Source organism: Pongo pygmaeus, chromosome 8 (assembly GCF_028885625.2).
Source record: "Pongo pygmaeus isolate AG05252 chromosome 8, NHGRI_mPonPyg2-v2.0_pri, whole genome shotgun sequence".
Classification (NCBI taxonomy): domain Eukaryota; kingdom Metazoa; phylum Chordata; class Mammalia; order Primates; family Hominidae; genus Pongo; species Pongo pygmaeus.
The window spans coordinates 45686813-45706801 of NC_072381.2; the positions used below are offsets into that span (position 1 = coordinate 45686813).

At 38.2% G+C, this 19989-nt stretch overlaps 1 protein-coding gene across 1 annotated transcript in view; it reads right to left on the reverse strand.

Annotated features, from left to right (window-relative positions):
- The window catches only part of LOC129006300 (cyclin-Y-like protein 2), a 35549-nt gene extending 20961 nt beyond the window's left edge, over positions 1–14588 (reverse strand). The window contains exons 1-4 of the mRNA XM_054435850.1: positions 14027–14588; positions 11473–11547; positions 9491–9525; positions 2644–2744 (exon numbers count right to left, since the gene is read on the reverse strand). Of these exons, the coding sequence (XP_054291825.1) occupies positions 2644–2744; positions 9491–9525; positions 11473–11547; positions 14027–14249 (434 nt within the window). The 5' untranslated portion in view covers positions 14250–14588. The remainder of the gene's footprint in view (positions 1–2643; positions 2745–9490; positions 9526–11472; positions 11548–14026) is intronic.
- Between the last annotated feature and the right edge of the window lie 5401 nt (positions 14589–19989).

The following is a 19989-nucleotide window of genomic DNA, read 5'->3' on the forward strand; positions in this document are numbered from 1 at the left end:
AGACTTTTTAATTTAATTAATTAGCATTGGGTAGGACTTTAGGCATTAGGGTTGTTGTTAAAAATTTCCCTGGTGACTTCAAAGTGCAGCAAAGTTTGGAGTGATTGAGTTGGGGTGAAAATCAGAATCTTCTGGGATGCTTTTCTTCATAAGAAGATGCCTCACATCCATTTCTATTTTCCTAAAGGGCTTCTCAGTGCCTAGAGACAGAGGGAAGGTTGAGGTGAGAAGATACAAATGTTTGCAGACATGTATTTTGAAAAAAAAACCTTGCAAAAGTGATCCCAATGAGTTCCATCTACCCCATTGACAACAGTGCACTATTAACCCATAATAAACATTTTTCAAAATCTTTTCTTGAAGTCAATTTGCCCTATTAATTTGCTCAATAAACCTTTATTTCACTAATAGTGAATATACCAAATGATAATTTCTCAAACTTGTTGATGGGAAATTAAAACTTACTTTACTTTCAAAAGTAGACTTCTAAACATTAGAATAATGACGAAAAAAGCGTGAAATTTGTTTGAGCAAGATTAATGTTTAAAACTACTTTTAAATTGTATGCTAACACATCAAAACTTTTGAATTCAAGAAGCCAGGGATACATACCAGAGTGATTTTTTTTTTTTTTTTTTTTTCCTCAAGGATTTAGAGGCTTGGCTGAATACAGACATTTAGTGATTACTCAATAGGTCCCAAAGCTCAGGACTTGAGACAGAGTTTGAATCCAGTTTTCACTAAAACACAATTTCATCTCTACTACTGTGATAAGGGAGAGAGGAAGTGACATTATTATAAGTGTAAACTTGCCTCTTTGTTGTTGTAGTTATTGGTTTTAGAAATGGAGTTTTGCTCTCGTTGCCCAGGCTGGAGTGCAATGGCACAATCTCGGCTCACTGCAACCTCTGCCTCCTGGGTTCAAGCCATTCTCCTGCCTCAGCCTCCCAAGTAGCTGGAATTACAGATGCCTGCCATCACGCCCAGCTAATTTTTGTATTTTTAGTAGAGACAGGGTTTTGCCGTGTTAGCCAGGCTGGTCTCGAACTCCTGATCTCAGGTGATTGGCCTGCCTTGGCCTCCCGAAGTGCTGGGATTACAGGCATGAGCCACCATGCCTGGCTGCCATGTTTTTTTAAATTATACTTTAAGTTCTGGGATACATGTGCAGAACGTGAAGGTTTGTTATATATGTATACATGTGCCCTGGTGGTTTGCTGCACCCATCAACCCGGTATTTCTCCTAATGCTATCCCTCCCCTTGCCTCCCACTCCCCGACAGGCCCTGGGGTTTGATATTCCCCTTCCTGTGTCCATGTGCTCTCATTGTTCAACACCCACATATGAGCGAGAACATGCGGTGTTTGGTTTTCTGTTCCTGTGTTAGTTTGCTGAGAGTGATGGTTTCCAGCTTCATCCATGTCCCTGTAAAGGACATGAACTCATTCTTTCTTATGGCTGCATAGTATTCCATTGTGTATATGTGGCACATTTTCTTTATCCAGTCTATCATTGATGGGCATTTGGGTTGGTTCCAAGTCTTTGCTATTGTAAATAGTGCAACAAAAAACATACATGTGCATGCACCTTTATAGCAGAATGACTTAAAATCCTTTGGGTATATAGCCAGTAATGGGATTGCCGGGTCAAATGGTATTTCTGGTTCTAGATCCTTGAGGAATCGCCACACTGTCTCCACAATGGTTGAACTAATTTACATTCCCACCAGCAGTGTAAAAGCATTTCTATTTCTCCACATCCTCTCCAGCATCTGTTGTTTCCTGACTTTTTAATGCTCACCATTCTAACTGGCATGAGATGGTATCTCATTGTGGTTTTGATTTGCATTTCTCTAATGACCAGTGATAATGAGCTTTTTTTCATATGTTTGTTGGCCACATAAATGTCTTCTTTTGAGAAGTGTCTGTTCATATCCTTCACCCACTTTTTGATGGGTTTGTTTTTTTCTTGTAAATTTGTTTAAGTTCCTTGTAGACTCTGGATATTAGGCCTTTGTCAGAAGACATTAATATTCTAAATTAGCACTTTCCAAACTGTGTTCTAAAAATCAATACTCATAATCCAAGGAGGTGATAATGATGTACACTGGACAAACCCAGTGGAGCTTGTGGTGGTGTTGGTTGTTTTTCCTTTTAAAATAAACTTCATCTCAGGGTGCTCTCAAAGCGCATCTTTGTGACCCATGAGGTTCTCATGCACAATGGGAGAAAATCAAATGCAGATACACTGTGGTGCCAGAAGAGAAAAAGCTTTTTCTTCTTCCAAGACTAATGTCCAAAGTAGTACACATTGATTTAGGCCCGCAATGCACTGAAAAACTAATATTTCACAAAAATCATTCAATAAAGGGAACCTATCCTTCTCATTGCATTCAACATTGTCTTAAGGCATAAAGGCATCAAATAAATAGCTGCACTTTTTCTGGGATTGCTTATGTGCTGATTTTTCCTTCCACCATGACGTCTAAGATTAAAAGAGAAATTGATACTTAATATTTAGAATCTGGATATCAATATATACTTGACTCCAATTTCTTAAAACGATTGCTGAAGAGGACAACCAAATGGCTGAAATAATTTTTGAATAAGGGAGTCTATCCCTTGGCATTACAGTTGTACTCACGATTTTAGTGTCATTGTAAGATGAGGCTGGCTGACTGTGCTGTCATCAAGGAATATTGTCAAACATGAACTGTATTGTTGAGTAAAATGCTCAGTAGATACCTGAAAGGGAAGTGAAGTATAAGATAAACTTATCAAAGTATATTTTTTCATTGATTAAAATGTCAAATTTTTCAAAGCACTAGGATATTTCTTACACTCCATGAACTACCTGAGTGTGGTATCATGTGCACTCTATAGAAAACCCATCGGAGGCTCTTAACTTCCACAGAGGATGTTTGAGATACGGGTTATAAAAGGCTGCCCTTAATGTGGTACCTATCATCAAAACTAACAAGGATTTTATGAATTTCCTTTATAAATAATGAGAAAAGTTTAAAATAAGATTTTATTTTTTATAGTGACATAAAACAGCTGAGAATTTCTATTTCTGTTATTTATTTACTACAGTAAAATGTAATGTATTGAATAATATTGGTATAAGACCATTTTACTGCAATGAATACAAGACTAAGACTAACGCATTTACTAAGTTACTAATCCTAAATGTATTATTTCAGGTGATATTGTGACAAAACAAGTGTTTCAGATTCAGAGGCTCATGTACCAAGGCTGCTAGGCCACCAACAAGTGAGGAAGACATAGGTTTCTCTAGTCCTGTTTTCTTATGTGGAGGATAAAAAGAGTATCACCTAAATATTCTCTCACACCCTGAAAACAGATGACAACTTAAAAAATTTAACTTTCACTTCATGTTTAAATGAGATTGCCATGACATGACTCAAATGAGACCCTCATAGAATACTTTCCATTCATTTCAAAACTTGATTAATTTTATTCTATAAATCATTTGACCTGCACCTAGGCATTTTCCTGCTCTACCCCATTCTCTGTCTGGAATAATGCTTTTCTCCTTCCTTGTTTCAACAAGCTTGACTCCATCTACCCTCTTGGATCTCTTTGCCAGTAGCCTCACCAAAACATGATTTTTTGTACACTAACTGATTACAAGATACTAATTCTAGCAGAGTATTCACCTCATGAGAAAGTACGCCTCTCCATAAGAGTAAGGGAGAGCCCTAACTGTTCCTACCTCCAGCTGCTCAGCATAAAATTTTGAATAAATCAAAAAGTTCAAGTGTTTGACAAATTAATTCAGTTATAATTTGGAAGGTAAGTCTTACTACATTTAATTACAGCAAAAATACTACTAACCGTTTACTGTTTATAGGTATTATTTAAGGTAGTCACAAAATAGAAACAAATCTAACTTCAGTCAGCATAAATCACAGAGTATGAAATTTTACAATCTTTAACAAGAAATGGAAGGGTTTACTTAGTGGTTTTAAGGTTTAATGACAAAAACTAGACAATAATCATACCTCATATTTTAGTAAGTCAAAACCAAAGCCTTACCATCAAAGGTCCAGTACCCGTTGGACGCCGATGCCCAACCACTGACTTCTTCCACTGTACCTGCTGCCTCTAATTTTAACCCATTAAAAACACTAAAGCTGTTTTCCTTGTAGAGGTCTTTCACCTCCTTGCTTAGTTATATTCCTAAGCTTTTTTTTTTTTTTTTTGCAGCTGTTGTAAAGGGGTTGAGTTCTTGGTTTGATTCTCAGCTTTGTCGCTGTTGGGGTATAACAGAGCTACTGATTTGTGTACATTAATTTTATATCCTGAAACTTTTCTGTATTCATTTATCAGTTCTAGGAGTTTTTTGGAGGAGTCTTTGGGGTTTTCTAGGTATACGATCATATCATCAGCAAACAGCGACAGTTTGACTTCCTATTTACTGATCTGGATGCCCTTTATTTCTTTCTCTTGTGTGATTGCTCTGGCTGGCTAGGTCTTCCAGTACTACACTGAATAGGAGTGGTGAGAGTGGGCATCCTTGTCTTGTTCCAGTTCTCAGGGGGAATGCTTTCAACTTTTGCCATTCAATATTATGTTGGCTGTGGGTTTGAAATGGATGGGTTTTATTACATTGAGGTATGTCCCTTGTATGCTAATTTTGCTGAGGGTTTTAATCATAAAAGGATGCTGGATTTTGTCAAATACTTTTTCTGCATCTATTGAGATGATCATGTGATTTTTGTTTTGAATTCTGTTTCTGTGATGTATCACATTTATTGACTTGCTTATGTTAAACAATCTCTGCCCCTGGTATGAAACCCACTTGATCACGGCAGATTCTCTTTTTGATATGCCATTGGGAACTACAAAACATTGCTGAATGAAAGTATGGATGACACAAACAAATGGAAAGATATCCCATGCTCATGAATGGGTAGAATCAATATTGTGAAAATGATCATACTGCCAAAAGCAATCTACAAATTCAATGCAATTCCTATCAAAATACCATCATCAGTTTTCACAGAACTAGAAAAAGCAATTCTAAAATATGGTACCAAACAAGACCCCCCATAGCCAAAACAAAACTAAGCAAAAACAACAAAACTGGAGCCATCACATTATCTGACTTCGAACTATACAATAAGGCATTGTCACCAAAACAGCATGGTACTGGTATAAAAATAGGCACATACACCAATGGAACAGAATAGAAAACCCAGAAATAAACCCAAATACCTACAGCCAACTTATCTTCAACAAAGCCAACTAAAACATAAAGTGAAGAAGGTAAACCCTATTCAACAAATGGTGCCAGGATAATTGGCAAAGCCATGTGCAGGAGAATGAAACTGGATCCTCAACTCTCACCTTATACAAAAATCAACTCAAGATGGATCAAGGACATAAATCTACAACCTGAAACCAAAAAAACTGTAGAAGATAATATCAGAAAAACCTTCTACACATTGACTTAGGCAAAGACTTCATAACCAAGAATCCAAAAGCAAATGCAATGAAAACAAAGATAAACAGTTGAGACTTAACTAAAGAGCTTCTGCACAGGAAAAGGAACAATCAGCAGAGTAAACAGACAACCCACAGAATGGGAGAAAATCTTCAAAATCTATACATCTGACAAAGGACTAATATACAGAATCTACAAGGAACTCAAACAAATGGGCAAGAGAAAAAACAAACAATCCCATCAAAAAGTGGGCTAAGGAGATAAATACAAAATTCTCAAAAGAAGATACATCACTGGGCAACAAACATATGAAAAAATGCTCAACATCACTAATGATCAGGAAAATGAAAATCAAAACCACAATGCCATACCACCTTACTCCTGCAAGAATGGCCATAATCAAAAAATCAAAAAATAATAGATGTTGGTGTGGATGTGGTTAAAACACTTCTCTACAATGCTGGTAAAAATGGAAACTAGTACAACCACTATGGAAAGCAGTGTGGAGATTCCTTAGAAAACTAAAAGTAGACCCACCATTCAATCCAGCAATCCCACTACTGGGTATCTACCCAGAGGAAAAGAAATATTTATACAAAAAAGATAGTTGCACATGTATGTTTGCAGCAGCACAATTTGCAATTATAAAAATATGGAATCAGCCCAAATGCCCATCAATCAACAAATGGATTAAGAAATACCATTCAGCCATAATAAGGAATAAATTAATGGCATTCCCAGCAACCTAGATGGAATTGGAGACTACTATTCTAAGTGAAGTAACTCAGGAATGAAAAACTAAAGATCATATGTTTTCATTCATATGGGGGAGCTAAGCTATAAGGATGTAAATGCATAGAATGATACAATGGACTTTGGGGACACAAGGAAAAGGGTGGGACGGGGGTGAGGGATAAAAAACTACAAATTGGGTTCACTGGACACTGCTCAAGTGACAGGTACACCAAAATCTCACAAATCACCACTAAAGAATTTACTCATGTAACCAAATACCACCTGTTTCCCCCAAAACCTATGGAAATAAAAATATATAAATAAATAAACTACGGCATTCTTCCCAGCAAATATAAAATAAAATGAAAACCCAAGTTTACGTTTTCCTCTCTCCTTTTCGGCAGGACAAATTTTAGAAATGTTTTTAAATAATAACTTTTTTCTTTTTCTGAGACAGGGTCTCCCCTTGTTGCCTAGGTTGGAGTGCAGTGGTGCAATTATAGTTAACTGCAGCCTCAAACTCCTGAGCTCAAGCGATCCTCTGCCTCAGCCTTGTGAGTAGGTAAAACTAAAGGCACATGCTACCAAGCCTGGCTAATTTGTTCCTTAACGTTTTTTTCTTTTAATTTTATTAATATTATACTTTAAGTTTTAGGGTACATGTTTTTGTAGAGATGAACTCTTGCTATGTTGACCAGGCTAAAAATAAACAAATTTTAATTAACTTAAATATTTCTAACACTTTGGGCATTCATGAAAACAGCTCCATCTATGTTGTGAGGTAATAGGATAACACAGCAGTGAAAGTTTGAATAAAAATATTAAACAAGGCCTTAGAAAAGTATAATATGCTTATTATAGATACATCACTAAAAAAATTGTCTAGGTTAATACCACTAATTATATTGAAATTAAACTTTGATTCACATGTAAATATAGGTCCTAAATTTGGATTAAATATAATAGATAGAACACAAATTTATTTCCTCTGCCTCTGGAAGTCTCATTAGTCATACATAAAATACAGGTTACACACAGGATCAAGAGAGAAGGTTGACAGAGATGATTTTTAATAAATGCTGGGACATAAAATGTAGATAAAGGAGTGGTAAATAACACAGAAGCACAACTTTGGCCCCTACGGAGAGTGACTGGAAGAGAAGCAAGCCAGTTTGTCTTGTAGAACTAAAGGCAGGCTGTGAACTTACAGGCAAATGGAAGTTTGGAAAATAGGGTAAAATGTAAAACAAAAGCCAGCAAGGTCAGAAAATCTGTGGTTAGAGCCCCAAGTCCACCTGTCCACCCATCTGATAAGAAACTTAGATGTGTGTTCTCTGGATATACCAAACCTGAGAATTTCTAGGTTCAGAAATACCACGGCTTAAACCTGAGATATAAAGAAAACTGTACACCAAAAATAGAACTCCAACTTGCTTCCCTAATTCTGCTTTTGGAAAGCAAGTAGCCATTCTTTTACTTCCCAGGCAGAAAATTGGGAGATCCTTTCTCAGAAGAAACTGAACTGGCTCGAATAAGGATCCCCAGATAATATACTGAAGTCCCACAAATGAACAGCTAGTTTGGCTTCCAACACCTCACACTGAGTGCCACCAGTTAACAGAAGTCCTGCTTCCAAATAAAGCCAGGGACCACCACACATTGGAGGGAAGCCTCCAACAAGAGACATCAAAACAATTGAAAAAAGGGATTCATGGGACTAGTCAAAATCAGGAGCAAAACTTAAAAAAAAAAATCTGAAAACACTCTGAAAAACATATAAAATTCAATAGAAATATTAGAGTAAAAAGTCACAGAAACTGAAAAATCGAAGGGGAAAAATTAAAAACCAATGCAGGTATACTGGTCTAAGCAGCTGAGTGTCTGAATAACAAGACTATCAGAAAAAAAGGAACAGAGAAAATAAAAAAATTCTCAAGAAGAGATAGTCTTCAGACTTAGTAGCCCCAATAAAATGAAAAGATTCCCACCAAGCTGTTATGAAATTTCAGAATCTCAGTGAGAGAGAAGCTTCTAAAAAGCTTCCACAGAGACATAAAACCTGGTTATAAATAATGTATCTCACAATGGCAATAGAGTCAAGAACAACACTGTAATGAGAGCACAATTGCGAAATATCTTTAGAACCATAAAGTTTAGATTCAACCTAGAAGTTTACTCTGTATCTAAAAGGAGGGATTTTAAGACTGGCCAGATCCCTAAACATCTCTGCCCAGGAAAATGTGCTCAAGTACAACTAGTGAGGATAACAGGACAGAAGGAAACAGAATCTAGGACTCAGGTGATCCCACACAAGATGGCAGTTATGTGAGATCCCAAAAGACTTCAAGGAGCTAGCACAGAAAAGCAGACATCGAGCATATCTAGGGAAAGCCACTCTGTATTGAACTAGGATGACAAAATGCCAAAGAAAGTTACCCCCCACCCCAGGCAAAAAAAAAAAAAAAAAAAAAAGGAACATATGTGTTTTAGCAGATGGAAAGTATCTTTGAAAGGCATGTGATAAATGCTGCAGCACTTAGGGGAAAACAGCTGTTAGAAAACAGGCAAATGAATATAGTCAGAAAATTAGCTTCAGGCTGAAAAAAAAAATGGATGTGAAAGCAAACAGACCAGCCAGGGGCTACTTATTGCATTTGGCTGGGTAAAGTAACATAGGCTAGGGAAAAAGAGATGATCCAGAAAAAGTGCAGAAATGCTCAGATTTCAGAACTGTTTCAGAGAAAGAATGAAGGACATATAATGCAGAGGTACAGTGAAAACATCATATGACTTAGCAGTGAATAGAATTTGCATAGTCATAATCATGTAAATATTACTGATTTAATTAAAAGTGTGCTACAATTGGAAGAAACAGAGGGAGAAAAATAAGGTCATGGTATAGTGAGGAAGGTATGCTTTCACCTGCTACGACAGTCAATAGACAGTGCTGATAGCTATTCTATTTTTGTTATTTGTTATTCTGTATTTGTTATTTTGTTATTTGTTAATTCTTAGCTATTCTGTTTTTGTTATTTGATTAAGAATATGATTAAATATTTAAGGCAGATCTTTATACCACAACCAGAATATTGAAATTTAACTTAAATGTCAGAAATTCTTAAAATTTTTAAGCTGAAGACTTCTCTGAATAAATTTTATACTTAGGAAAATACAAAAAGAGGTCCATGTTATCACCACTGGGTCCCCGTTATAATCTAAAGGAATCAAGAGAGACATATTTTTATATCAAACTATCAATTTCTTAACTTTTTGACTGTTTACGTACATGCTTTGTATAGTTGCTTTTTCTTTTTTCTTGTACTAAGAATGAAAAAGAAAATGGTCACTTCTGATACAAATACCATAAAATAAGAGTAGTAGTTAATGTCTTACTAATTACTCCTAAATGGGAAAAAATTCCATTTAAAAAAATTACTTTCAACAATTTATATTTAAATTATCTGGCATGGTAAATCTCATAAAGTAAAATCTAATAACTTAGTTTTACTTTTTGATCTAGTTTACTTTTTGTTTCTTTTACATACAAATGAAAGAATCCTTGTGCACAAAAGGGCAAAAAAAAAAAAAAATGAGGACAGATGAAAAAGTTAGCTAATAAAAAACTCTAACTGTTGCATATATGAGCTGTGAGTATTTTCTCATTCTGCATTTACACATAGCTTACTTTATTTGCCAGAATCTAAGAGTTAACAGCTCTAAGAACTACTTTCTGGCCAGGCACCTATCTCTGGATGCACCAGAATCCCTGTAAGCTTCTCGAACCATACTTAGTGATCATCTACTAATACATCACTAAAAACAAAACAACTGGAAAGTAACTTATCTTCAATTTAAATTTTAAAATGACTATACAAACCTGATTGGACATGGTGTCTGCAGCACAAAAAATCATTTTTTTCTTAAAAAAAAAAAAAGGCCAGCATAATAAAAGCTCCAAGAGGACTTGGGCCATGCTTTGTTTCCTACACCGCCTCCACTTTTCATGCTGGAAGGACCTTGCAGGCAAACATTCCTACCACTGAAGAGTGAGGGACATGGAGTAGCTTTTGTTTTACCTCTTCCATGCTCTCTATGTGTGAGAAGCCCATAGCTCTGGAAGGAACTGGGAAAAACAACTCTGACATGGTTTGGATATTTTCCTCCCTCCAAATCTCATGTTAAAATATGACCCTTAATGTTGGAGACAGGGCCTAGTGGGAGGTGTTTGGGTAATGGTGGTGGATTCCTTATGAATAGCTTGGTGCCATCCCCACGGTAAGAAGCAAATTCTCATTCTGGTAGTTTAAAAGAGTGTGACACCTTCCCTCTACCTCCCTCTCCCTCCCTTCTCACTGTGTGGAACCACCTGCTTCCCCTTTGCCTTCCATCATGATTGTAAGCTTGCTGAGGCTCTCACTAGAAGCAGATGTTGAAGCCATGTTTGTACAGCCTGAAGATCTATGAGCCAATTAAACCTCTTATTGTTATAAATTACCCAGCCTTAGGTACCTCTTTATAGTAACGCAAAAATGAACACAAATTCTAACTTACTCAAGACAGGCAAACTTACTCAAGACAGGCAAAGTCTACTCAAAACTACAAAAAGAAAGGTTACAAACTCCCATATTTTACTGTGCTGCATTACTTCCCATATTATTATAGATCCTCACTTGTATTCTTGCTGCTTAAATCAACTGGAAAACTTGGCCGTGTATGGCTTTTTAGCAAACAAACAAGGAAAATAAGCAGAAGTAGGGCATGTTTAAATTTACATCAGATGAAAAGGTTAATAACTTAAAAGTTTCAAGAAGCATAAACTTGGATGTGATAAATGCATGTGATCAGAGGACTGTGCAAGAGGAGGCCAAAATCACAGATTCAATCTCTGTTGATGAACAACTATGTTTTTTTTTTGTTTAAATGGAAACCAAGCTGAAGCCTAAGTTCTATCTTTAAAATGTACTCTTAGGAGCAAGGGAAAAGGGGCAAAGAATTATAAATAAAGATAAATCTATGACTCCTCCATCACACGACAAATTGTGTTGATAAAAAGATGGAAAAATGTATAAATAAAAAATTTACATGATTTCACTAACACAGTAACAACTAAAAAAAGTATATCACGTATTAAAATAAGACAAGTGAATATGTGAAAAGTTGAAAAGATTAAACCAATATGAGTTTTTGTAAATACTTTCTATAATACATCTGATCAAACAACAAGAGTTTTCAATCTTTTTCTTGGCAGAAAAAACAATGTTGTCTCACCATCTGTTTGAGATTTTCTCAGGAATATTGTGCTTGCCTTTGGATGGTCAGAAGGGTTGGGCTCCAAAGGTATATCTATGGAGGGAGAGAAGAAAAAAAGATGTGATCATTTATAAAAATTTATCAAGTCATTTATTTGACTGCTGCATTTAGGCTGTTTCACTACCTCTACTTTTATTCTTATCCATTGAAATGAATGTATAGACAGAAGATAGAGCCAGGCAAGATGGTACATGCCTGTAGTCCCAGCTACTCAGGAGGCTGAGATGGGAAAATCACTTGAGCCCCGGTCAGGAATTTGAGGCCAGCATGAGTAACATGGTGAGACTCTCCTTTATTTTTTTTTTTAAAAAAAGGTAAATTTGCCTTTAAGTTGTGTAAAATCAACTGCATAGAATAAAACAAGATGGCAGTATGTTTTAAAAGACAGGTCTATTTTATAGGCAAAATATAAGATGTAATCTGGAGTTTTTAAAATTTTAAAAAAGTAAATTCAGCATATCTGTCTCTTCTATGTCATTCTGAGGACACAGAACCTTAGTTCTGTTGAGTAGCTGTCTTCCATAGTCACATGAGATCTCTAAGTCTTCATTTCTTCATTAGCAAAATGTAGGGAGAACATATATAGGCCTTATTTGTATTGCAAAGAACCAAATGAGACATACATAAACTGTGCTGTAATCCTAAAGAATGACAATAAAGAGCCTTTTTTGAGCTCTCATCCAACACTACCCATCTATTAACTGGTGTGTAAAATCACTCAGAGGCTTTCCTTACACCACCAAGCGGAGTATGTTTACACAAGTACTTACATGCTTTGGGTATAAAGGTATAATGAATTAATTCACATATTTGTTTATTCTAAATTCTTAAATATCTTGGAAAGTGAGTATAATACTCCAAGTTACAAAGTCACACTCATCATGAGTCTTAATTATTCTACCTCTGAAAAAAATAAAAGCCCAACCAAAGTGTTTTTTGTTTTTTTTGTTGTTTTTTTTCACTTTAAGTTCTGGGATACATGTGCAGAACATGCAGGTTTGTTACATAAGTATACATGTCCCATGGTGGTTTGCTGCAGCTATTAACCCACAATCGAGGTTTTAAGCCTCACATGCATGAGGTATTTGTCCTAATGCTCTCCCTCCCTTTTCCCCCACTCCCTGATGGGCCCCAGTGTGTGATGTTCTTTTCCCTGTGTCCATGTGTTCTCATTGTTCTTTTTGCTTAGGATTGTCTTGGCTATACGAAGCCCAATCAAAGTTTAAATAGAAGAGCTATAAGACATTTCCTCTACAGTAATAAATCTCTGACATTTAAATGAAACCAAAGAGCCAGTGGATTTAATATCTTTATGATACAATGTTTTCTATTTGGAAAAATTTAGTTTTTATTCAAGAACCATATTGTTACCCAGAATTCTTTTTACTTAGATTCATCTCTTTGCAAAATTTTAGAGGCAAATCAACTGTTTTCTCTTTTCTACCCCCTCCCATACCCCGCCTCTCCCAGTAGTGTAGAGACTGAAAAACCCTAAATTTCTTATCTTTGAACAAGATGCTACTGTCAGGAGGGGGAATGACAAAGGGGAAGCCATGGCAACAAACACTCTTACACAGGCAAGGTCTGACATTTTAACCTTCAATCTTTATATTACACATTCAAAGTCTACATTTACGTTTTATGTCTTTCGAAAGTTTTGACCACAAATCATCCGCACCTCTCTTTTAGAACGAAGAGGTAAATAATGTCTGTTAAGAAGCCAGAATAAATCTGGAGACACATTTTGTGTTAAAGTAAGAATTTTAAAGTAATCAGAGCCTCATAGGTAAACTCCTTTGGGGCAACCCCCCCCCACACCCATTTTTCTGCAGCCCTGGCCATGACATTTCACACCTTTCCCAATTATTTTAAGCACCCTGCATTTTCTTTCCTTCTGTGTTCAAATTAGTTAGAAGAAACTAAGCAGCTTCTATCAAGGTGACTTAAAGCAACCCATATAGTCTCTCCTATGGCAACCTGCATTCTGATTTTAAATAAGAAATCCCCAAGTATTTCAGTATGAATTGTCCTGAGATATGGCTACTTTAACAAAAGAAACAATTAGGCACTTACCTGGTCCCTTCACTTAGGTACCATCTGGATAAGTATAAAGAGAATGGGATGGGTACTGGAAAGTTGGGATATTTGAGTTTTTATTGAGAAAAGGAAGAGAATATTCCAAAGAAGCCTCAACAAAGTCCCACAGGATACTAAACAGAGCTACAGACAAGAACAGCCATAAATAAATGGTCCCATGACAGAAAGGGAGAATGAGATGAGGGAGCAAGAATTGGGAGTTTTGGAGAGAAGGAAACAATAAACTAACTGGACTCTGTGGGGAAAGACTAAGGGGTGGGAATGCAAGGCAAGCCAGGTTTTGTTCCTGGAGAGCCCTAGGATAGCTGGCTACAGGCAGAAGGGAGCCTGAGGTGGGGGATGCCTCCCAGAGGACCCTGGGGATAGCAGTAGCCAGAAGTGTGCCGAGGGCAGAAGGCACCTGTCACCTCCTTACCTTCAGGCATCTCCCGTTCACAGATGTGGTACATGTGGAGGCCCTCACCAGCTTCAAAAGTCACCTCACCAGGCTCTACAGCCGCAGCCACAGGCACTCCTGCTATCAGGTCCCCAGCTGCTGCCTCATAGGTCTCAGACTCACAGTGACACACCGACCCCTCGTGCTGGTGCAACTCGGGGCTGGCCTTGGGACACACACAACAGGTCAGTATGTTTCCCATGGGGTGCCTCTACTCCTGTCACCACCTGTGCCTCTGCTCACAGCTTTGGCCACACACTCCCGCTGCCCTAGGCCGAGGCTATGCTGCACATGCAGAGATGGTCTTGCCCGCTGCTCGCCTGCCCACCTCACAGCCCAGCCCCAGCCCCGGCTGGGGCTGCAGGCCAAGGCCCGTGCCCTGCCGCCTCCCCTGAGTTGACTTGTCTGGGAGGGTGAAGACCAGCGAGCTTATTTAATAGGTTGTGAACCCAACAAGCGCTGAGAGACACAACAACTGCCTGAAGAGAGAACAGATGGAGCTCCTCCTCCTTCTGTAGTCACCTACAGACGGAAGCCCACTGGCCCAGGTGGGAGCCCAGGCTTGTGGCTCACAATGCCCTGCCCTACACTTCACAATGCCCTCCCTGACAGCTCACAATGCCCCACTCTGGCTGCCACCGCTCCCCTACAGCTCAGAATGCCCCTGCCTGGCCTGCCCCACCCTGTGACTTATGCTGCTGCTGCTCTCCTGGCCCCTCGTGCAGTGCCAGTGGGACTAAGATTTTCATTCATCACCAGCTTCCTGAGCTTTTTAGTCCTAAGAAAAGCATAAGGTGTTTCCTTACTTGAAGCCATCTTCCTCTATGAGTTCTATACAAACCCTCGGTTAGTAGAGTGGGTCCCATTAGCAACCAAGTTGAACAACTTTTATTTGCTGACTCAATGTAGATACACCTGAATTGTTGACTGCTTTTGTAACTAAATACTCCTCTCCTGTCTTCCAGTGAGTGGAGTTTTTGTCTGCAGCTTGACCATAGCAGTCCCTGGGGCCCTAGCTCTACTCTCAATAAAGAGTTATGGCTGTGTGTCTTGAATCACACCTTAGGACCCATCCTGCCTCCACCTCCTTCTCCATAAAATAGAAACCTAACTTGTCCCTCCAATTTCTGAAATGCTGAGACTTACCAACTCCCTTTTCTCCCCTGTTTCTTCCTTCCATGGCAAGGACTTTCAGATTTTCTCTCTTTTACTAACAAAGCATTAAGCATGATTTTGTCATACAAAATAGAGAGCCGTAAAGTGGGGTACCACAGTCCTAATTCAGTAAAGATGAATATTCAACATCTGGCAATCAGTATGTGCCTGACAGTGTTCTAACTATGCTATGCTCATTTAACCCTCAGAACAATCTCATTTTACAGGTTTTACAGACGACATTGAAATGGAGAGGTAAGTTATCTCCCCAAGGTCACACGACTGTGCAGGCTGGGGCCACGATTTGATCCCAGGTAGTATGAATTCCCCAATTACTCAAGCGTGATTGTCAGAAAGTGTATTGGTCCATTTTCACACTGCTATAAAGAAATACCTAAGGTTGAGTAATTTATAAAGGAAAAAGGCTTAATTTACTCATGTTCTACATGGCTGGGGAGGCCTCAGGAAACCTACAATCACAGTGGAAAAGGAAGCAGGCACTTCTTACATGGTGGCAGGCCAGACAGCGTGAGCGTGTGAAGGAGCAACTGTCAAACACGTATAAAACCATCAGATCTCATGAGAACTCACTCACTATCATGAGAACAGCGTGGGGAAAACTGTCCCCATGATCCAGTCATCTCCCACTGGGTCCCTCCCTCAACAAGTGGGTATTATGGGATTACAATTCAAGATGAGATTCGGGTGGGGACATGCCCAAACAATATCAGAAAGTAAAGGTAGAAGTCAAGCTTGGAGGGAAAGTGACATAGTAGATTAGCACATTTTTAAAAGAAAAACATTTTTTTGATGTGGATTTTAAAATGCCTCCGCTTCATTCAACATTGATTAAGTCCCTTCTACATGCCAGTAACTGTATGTGTGAAACAGTCCTTTCACTTTTATTTTTTTTTTTTTTTAGACGGAGTCTTGCTCTGTCACCCAGGCTGGAGTGCAGTGGCGCGATCTAGGCTCACTGCAAGCTCCGCCTCCCAGGTTCACGCCATTCTCCTTTCTCAGCCTCCCGAGTAGCCGGGACTACAGGTGCCCGCCACCACACCGGGTTATTTTTTCTATTTTTAGTAGAGATGGGGTTTCACCGTGTTAGCCAGGAGGGTCTCGATCTCCTGACCTCGTGATCCACCTGCCTCAGCCTCCCAAAGTGCTGGGATTACAGGCGTGAGCCACCATGGCAGGCCAAAACAGTCCTAACCCTTAATGCTCATAGGCAGATACAAAAATAAAGGCTTAAGGAGTTCAGTTTTCTGAGACCACACTACTGGACAGGGTATAAACCTGGGATACAGACCCACCTCTATTTGACCCCAAATTTGATGCTGGGATGGCTTTAATTTTATTCCAAAAATTTGAGTCATTGAACCATACAAAGGTGAAGAGTCTCTGTCAGATGTGTGTATAGTGGTCTGTATAATAAGGAAAGACTGAAGGAAGTAACAAGACCAATTAAGAGACTTTCTCTAAAAGAAGAATAATGATAAAGGCAGTGGCAGTGACAAAAGTGGAGGAAAAAGTTTTCCGATCATTTCAGAGATGGAATAGGAAGTGCGTGGTCAAGAGATGTGAAAGAAGAGGGGAAGTAGAGGGAAAACAGAGCTGCTCAGGCTCTGCTGGGGAAGACTGGGTATGTAGCAGTGCCTTCCTCCTGGCAGAGAATGTAGGAAGTGAAATAGGTAAGGAGGAAAAGATAGTTTTTTACTCTCAGTGTCACATAAAATGGAATTCTATGGTCAAAAGTTGAATATAAATCTCTGTAGGCTAAGTCCATTTGTGACATCCCAACATATGTTTTCAAAAATAACACACATACTAAATCAAACCATTAAGAATAACTGGGGAAATTTGCTAAAATTTGCATGCTAATAATATCACCATTTTTCATTTATTACTTTCATGGAGCAATTCTGAATCTATGGCTATAGCAAATGAGGCACCTTGTATAAAATAAAGCTACTACATGAAACAAAACATTTAAAATTCTATTGTCCTCAGAGAATAGAGAATGCAACTGAAGCCGTGGGCATGGAAGTGATTACCTTGAGAAGTTGTGTACAGTAAGAAGAATTGGGAGGAAAAAAAACCCTGGAGAATAGGGTGATTTCCACGGCATTAAGTGAAGCTTGGCAAAGTGAGCACTGGGAGTCGAGAGACTTGCATATAAATCAGGAATGGCTGCCTCTGTAAGTCATTAGAAAGGAGATGATGTCTGCTTTTCATTTCTATAACAGCAGCACCTAACACAGTGCCTGGTCAATAGGTACTCAACATATACTATCTCAATGCACAGAGTCAAATGTTGCCAGGAGGGCAGGAAAGCTACAAATTGGCTATGGTAACTTAATTATTGGGCTTGTGTGTGTGTGAGTGAGCTGCATGTCAGGTAATGGGTAAAGTATTGAACTGGAGGTGAGAAAACAATGACACAAACTGAGGGCTTCTCTTTCCAAGTATTTGGCTGAGAAGAGAGATGTAGGTAGTAGTTAAAGGGTAAATATGGTAAAGAAAGCCTTTTATTCCAAGATTCAACAAAAAGGATGAGTATACTTCTATGTTAAAGGGAAAGAGCCCACCGAGAAAATACATTTTTGAGTTTAGAAGAGAAGGAAGAACGAATGCAGAAGGGCCCCCAAAAGGCACAAGTGCATGCAATCCGGATCAGGGCAGATTAGCTTTGAACTTCTACAAAAGCAAGATAGGAGAAAGGACCACGTCATTCCAGAGGTATTTCTGGTAGAGGAAAGGTTTAGGAAGAGATCTTTTGATGACCTTTATTTTAATAGACTTCAAAAAACTACTGTGGGAAAAAGGATACTATGTATAGAAAAGTCTACAGTTCCTGATACATCTAACAACAACAACAAAAAAGCTTGATATACTAAACAAAACCCAAATAATGTCTTCCCTAAAAGTGGATAACTGAAAAAGCAATTTGAGCGTAAACCAAGGTGTTCAATTACCAATAAGTATATCAAAAAAGTGAAACATGGGTTTAATTTTTCCCACAAAGAGTTAAAAAAAGTAACGACAACTTTCGGGGAAGAGGAAAAAAGAAGAAGAAAATTATATGCAATTCCGAAATGTGTGAGTATTTACAAACTCTAACATAAGTTCACTACAAAAAGGACCAGAAGAATCATCATCATAGGAAGCAATGGGTAATTTTAAAAATCAGGGAAGAAGGGATGATTCATATGTAATTTAATTTTGTTGAAAATATTTAAGTTCGAGGACAAAAATAGGTGATATGTTGAAATGTGGGAAAACACAGTGGGAAAAAAAAAGAATTCAAGAAAGTTCAGTTTCAGTAACCAATATCTAGTAAAACCCTCAGGACCTAGTGGCTACAATCTGCATTAATAGCATCTGAAGACCTAGAAATATCATTAGATACCATTTTGGATAATTTTTGTAGACTTGAGATGATGTCTATTCAAAGTTACAAAATAGTGTCTGCACTTAACAACAGACACACTCTGCATGACTTTACTTTACTTTTTATTTTTTTGAGACAGTCTCACTCTGTCCCCTAGGCTGGAGTGCAGTGGCACAATCTCGGCTCACTGCAACCTCTGCCTCCTGGGTTCAAGCGATTCTCCTGCCCTCAGCCTCCTGAGTAGCTGGGATTACAGGTGCACATCACCAAGTCCAGCTAATCTTTGTATTTTTCGTAGAGACGGGGTTTCACCATGTTGGTCAGGCTGGTCTTGAACTCCTGACCTCGTGATCTGCCCGCCTCGACCTCCCAAAGTACTGGGATTTCAGGCGTGAGCCACCGCACCCAGCCCACAGATATCCATGACTTTAAAAATGGAAGAATTTTAAACTCTCTAAACAGGAAAATATTGGGAAGCATTGTTATGAAAATAGATTTTAAAACATTTTGGTTGAAGACAATATTGAAGTACATTAAGAAAAATCCTATCCTACCATGACATTGGCAAGTCTGAGAGAGCAAAGAGAAATAAGTTAGAGTGCTGTGATTTGAATTAATCAGGAGCTTGATTCTGTGAAATAAGCTGAGACCTTGTTTCTTTATGGCTCCAAAGTAAACTAATTCATCCATTCATTCAATACCTATTTAGTACCTGAGCCCTTAGCAAACATGCTGCACACTGTATGTAAGTTCTGGGGCTATTGCTTGGACCAACATAAACAAGGTTCTTATTCTTGTAAAACTTATCTTCCAGTAAGGGAGTTAACAGACCATGTTGCCTGCTTTACCTAGGATGACTACTGATCTCCAGCTATTGGATCTTCATTCCGGACAACAGGGTAGAGGGAGTAAAGAAGAAGGAAGGTTTTTTAGAAGGTACTTATAGCACAGTGCTTACAAATTATTGGCTTAAAACTTAGTCACAAGACCATACCTAGCTGTAGGGGAGGTTCAAAAGACATGACCATATAGCTAGGGTAATGAATACAGAAGAAACTATTGGATATGGAAAGGAAACTAGCATGCCATTCCACAATCTCTAAAGAAAGATTAGGGAAGTTTTGGCTTAAAGCAAGAATAATCACAATAAAATTTTACAATCCTTTGCAAGCATATATGAAAACATACAAAAAAAGGTTGTAATGATATTTTCTTAAGCTGAGAGGACAGAACAAATGAGAAAAATTAAATTATTAAATGAAACTTTGGTTTAGAGGTAAGAAAGATTTTATGACAGTCAAGAGATCAGGGTTGTACAGTATATTATGTGAATGTTGTGACTCGTTGGTTTCATCTTGGATATCATAACTTGACATTTTGTAAAAGTCGTTTTTTA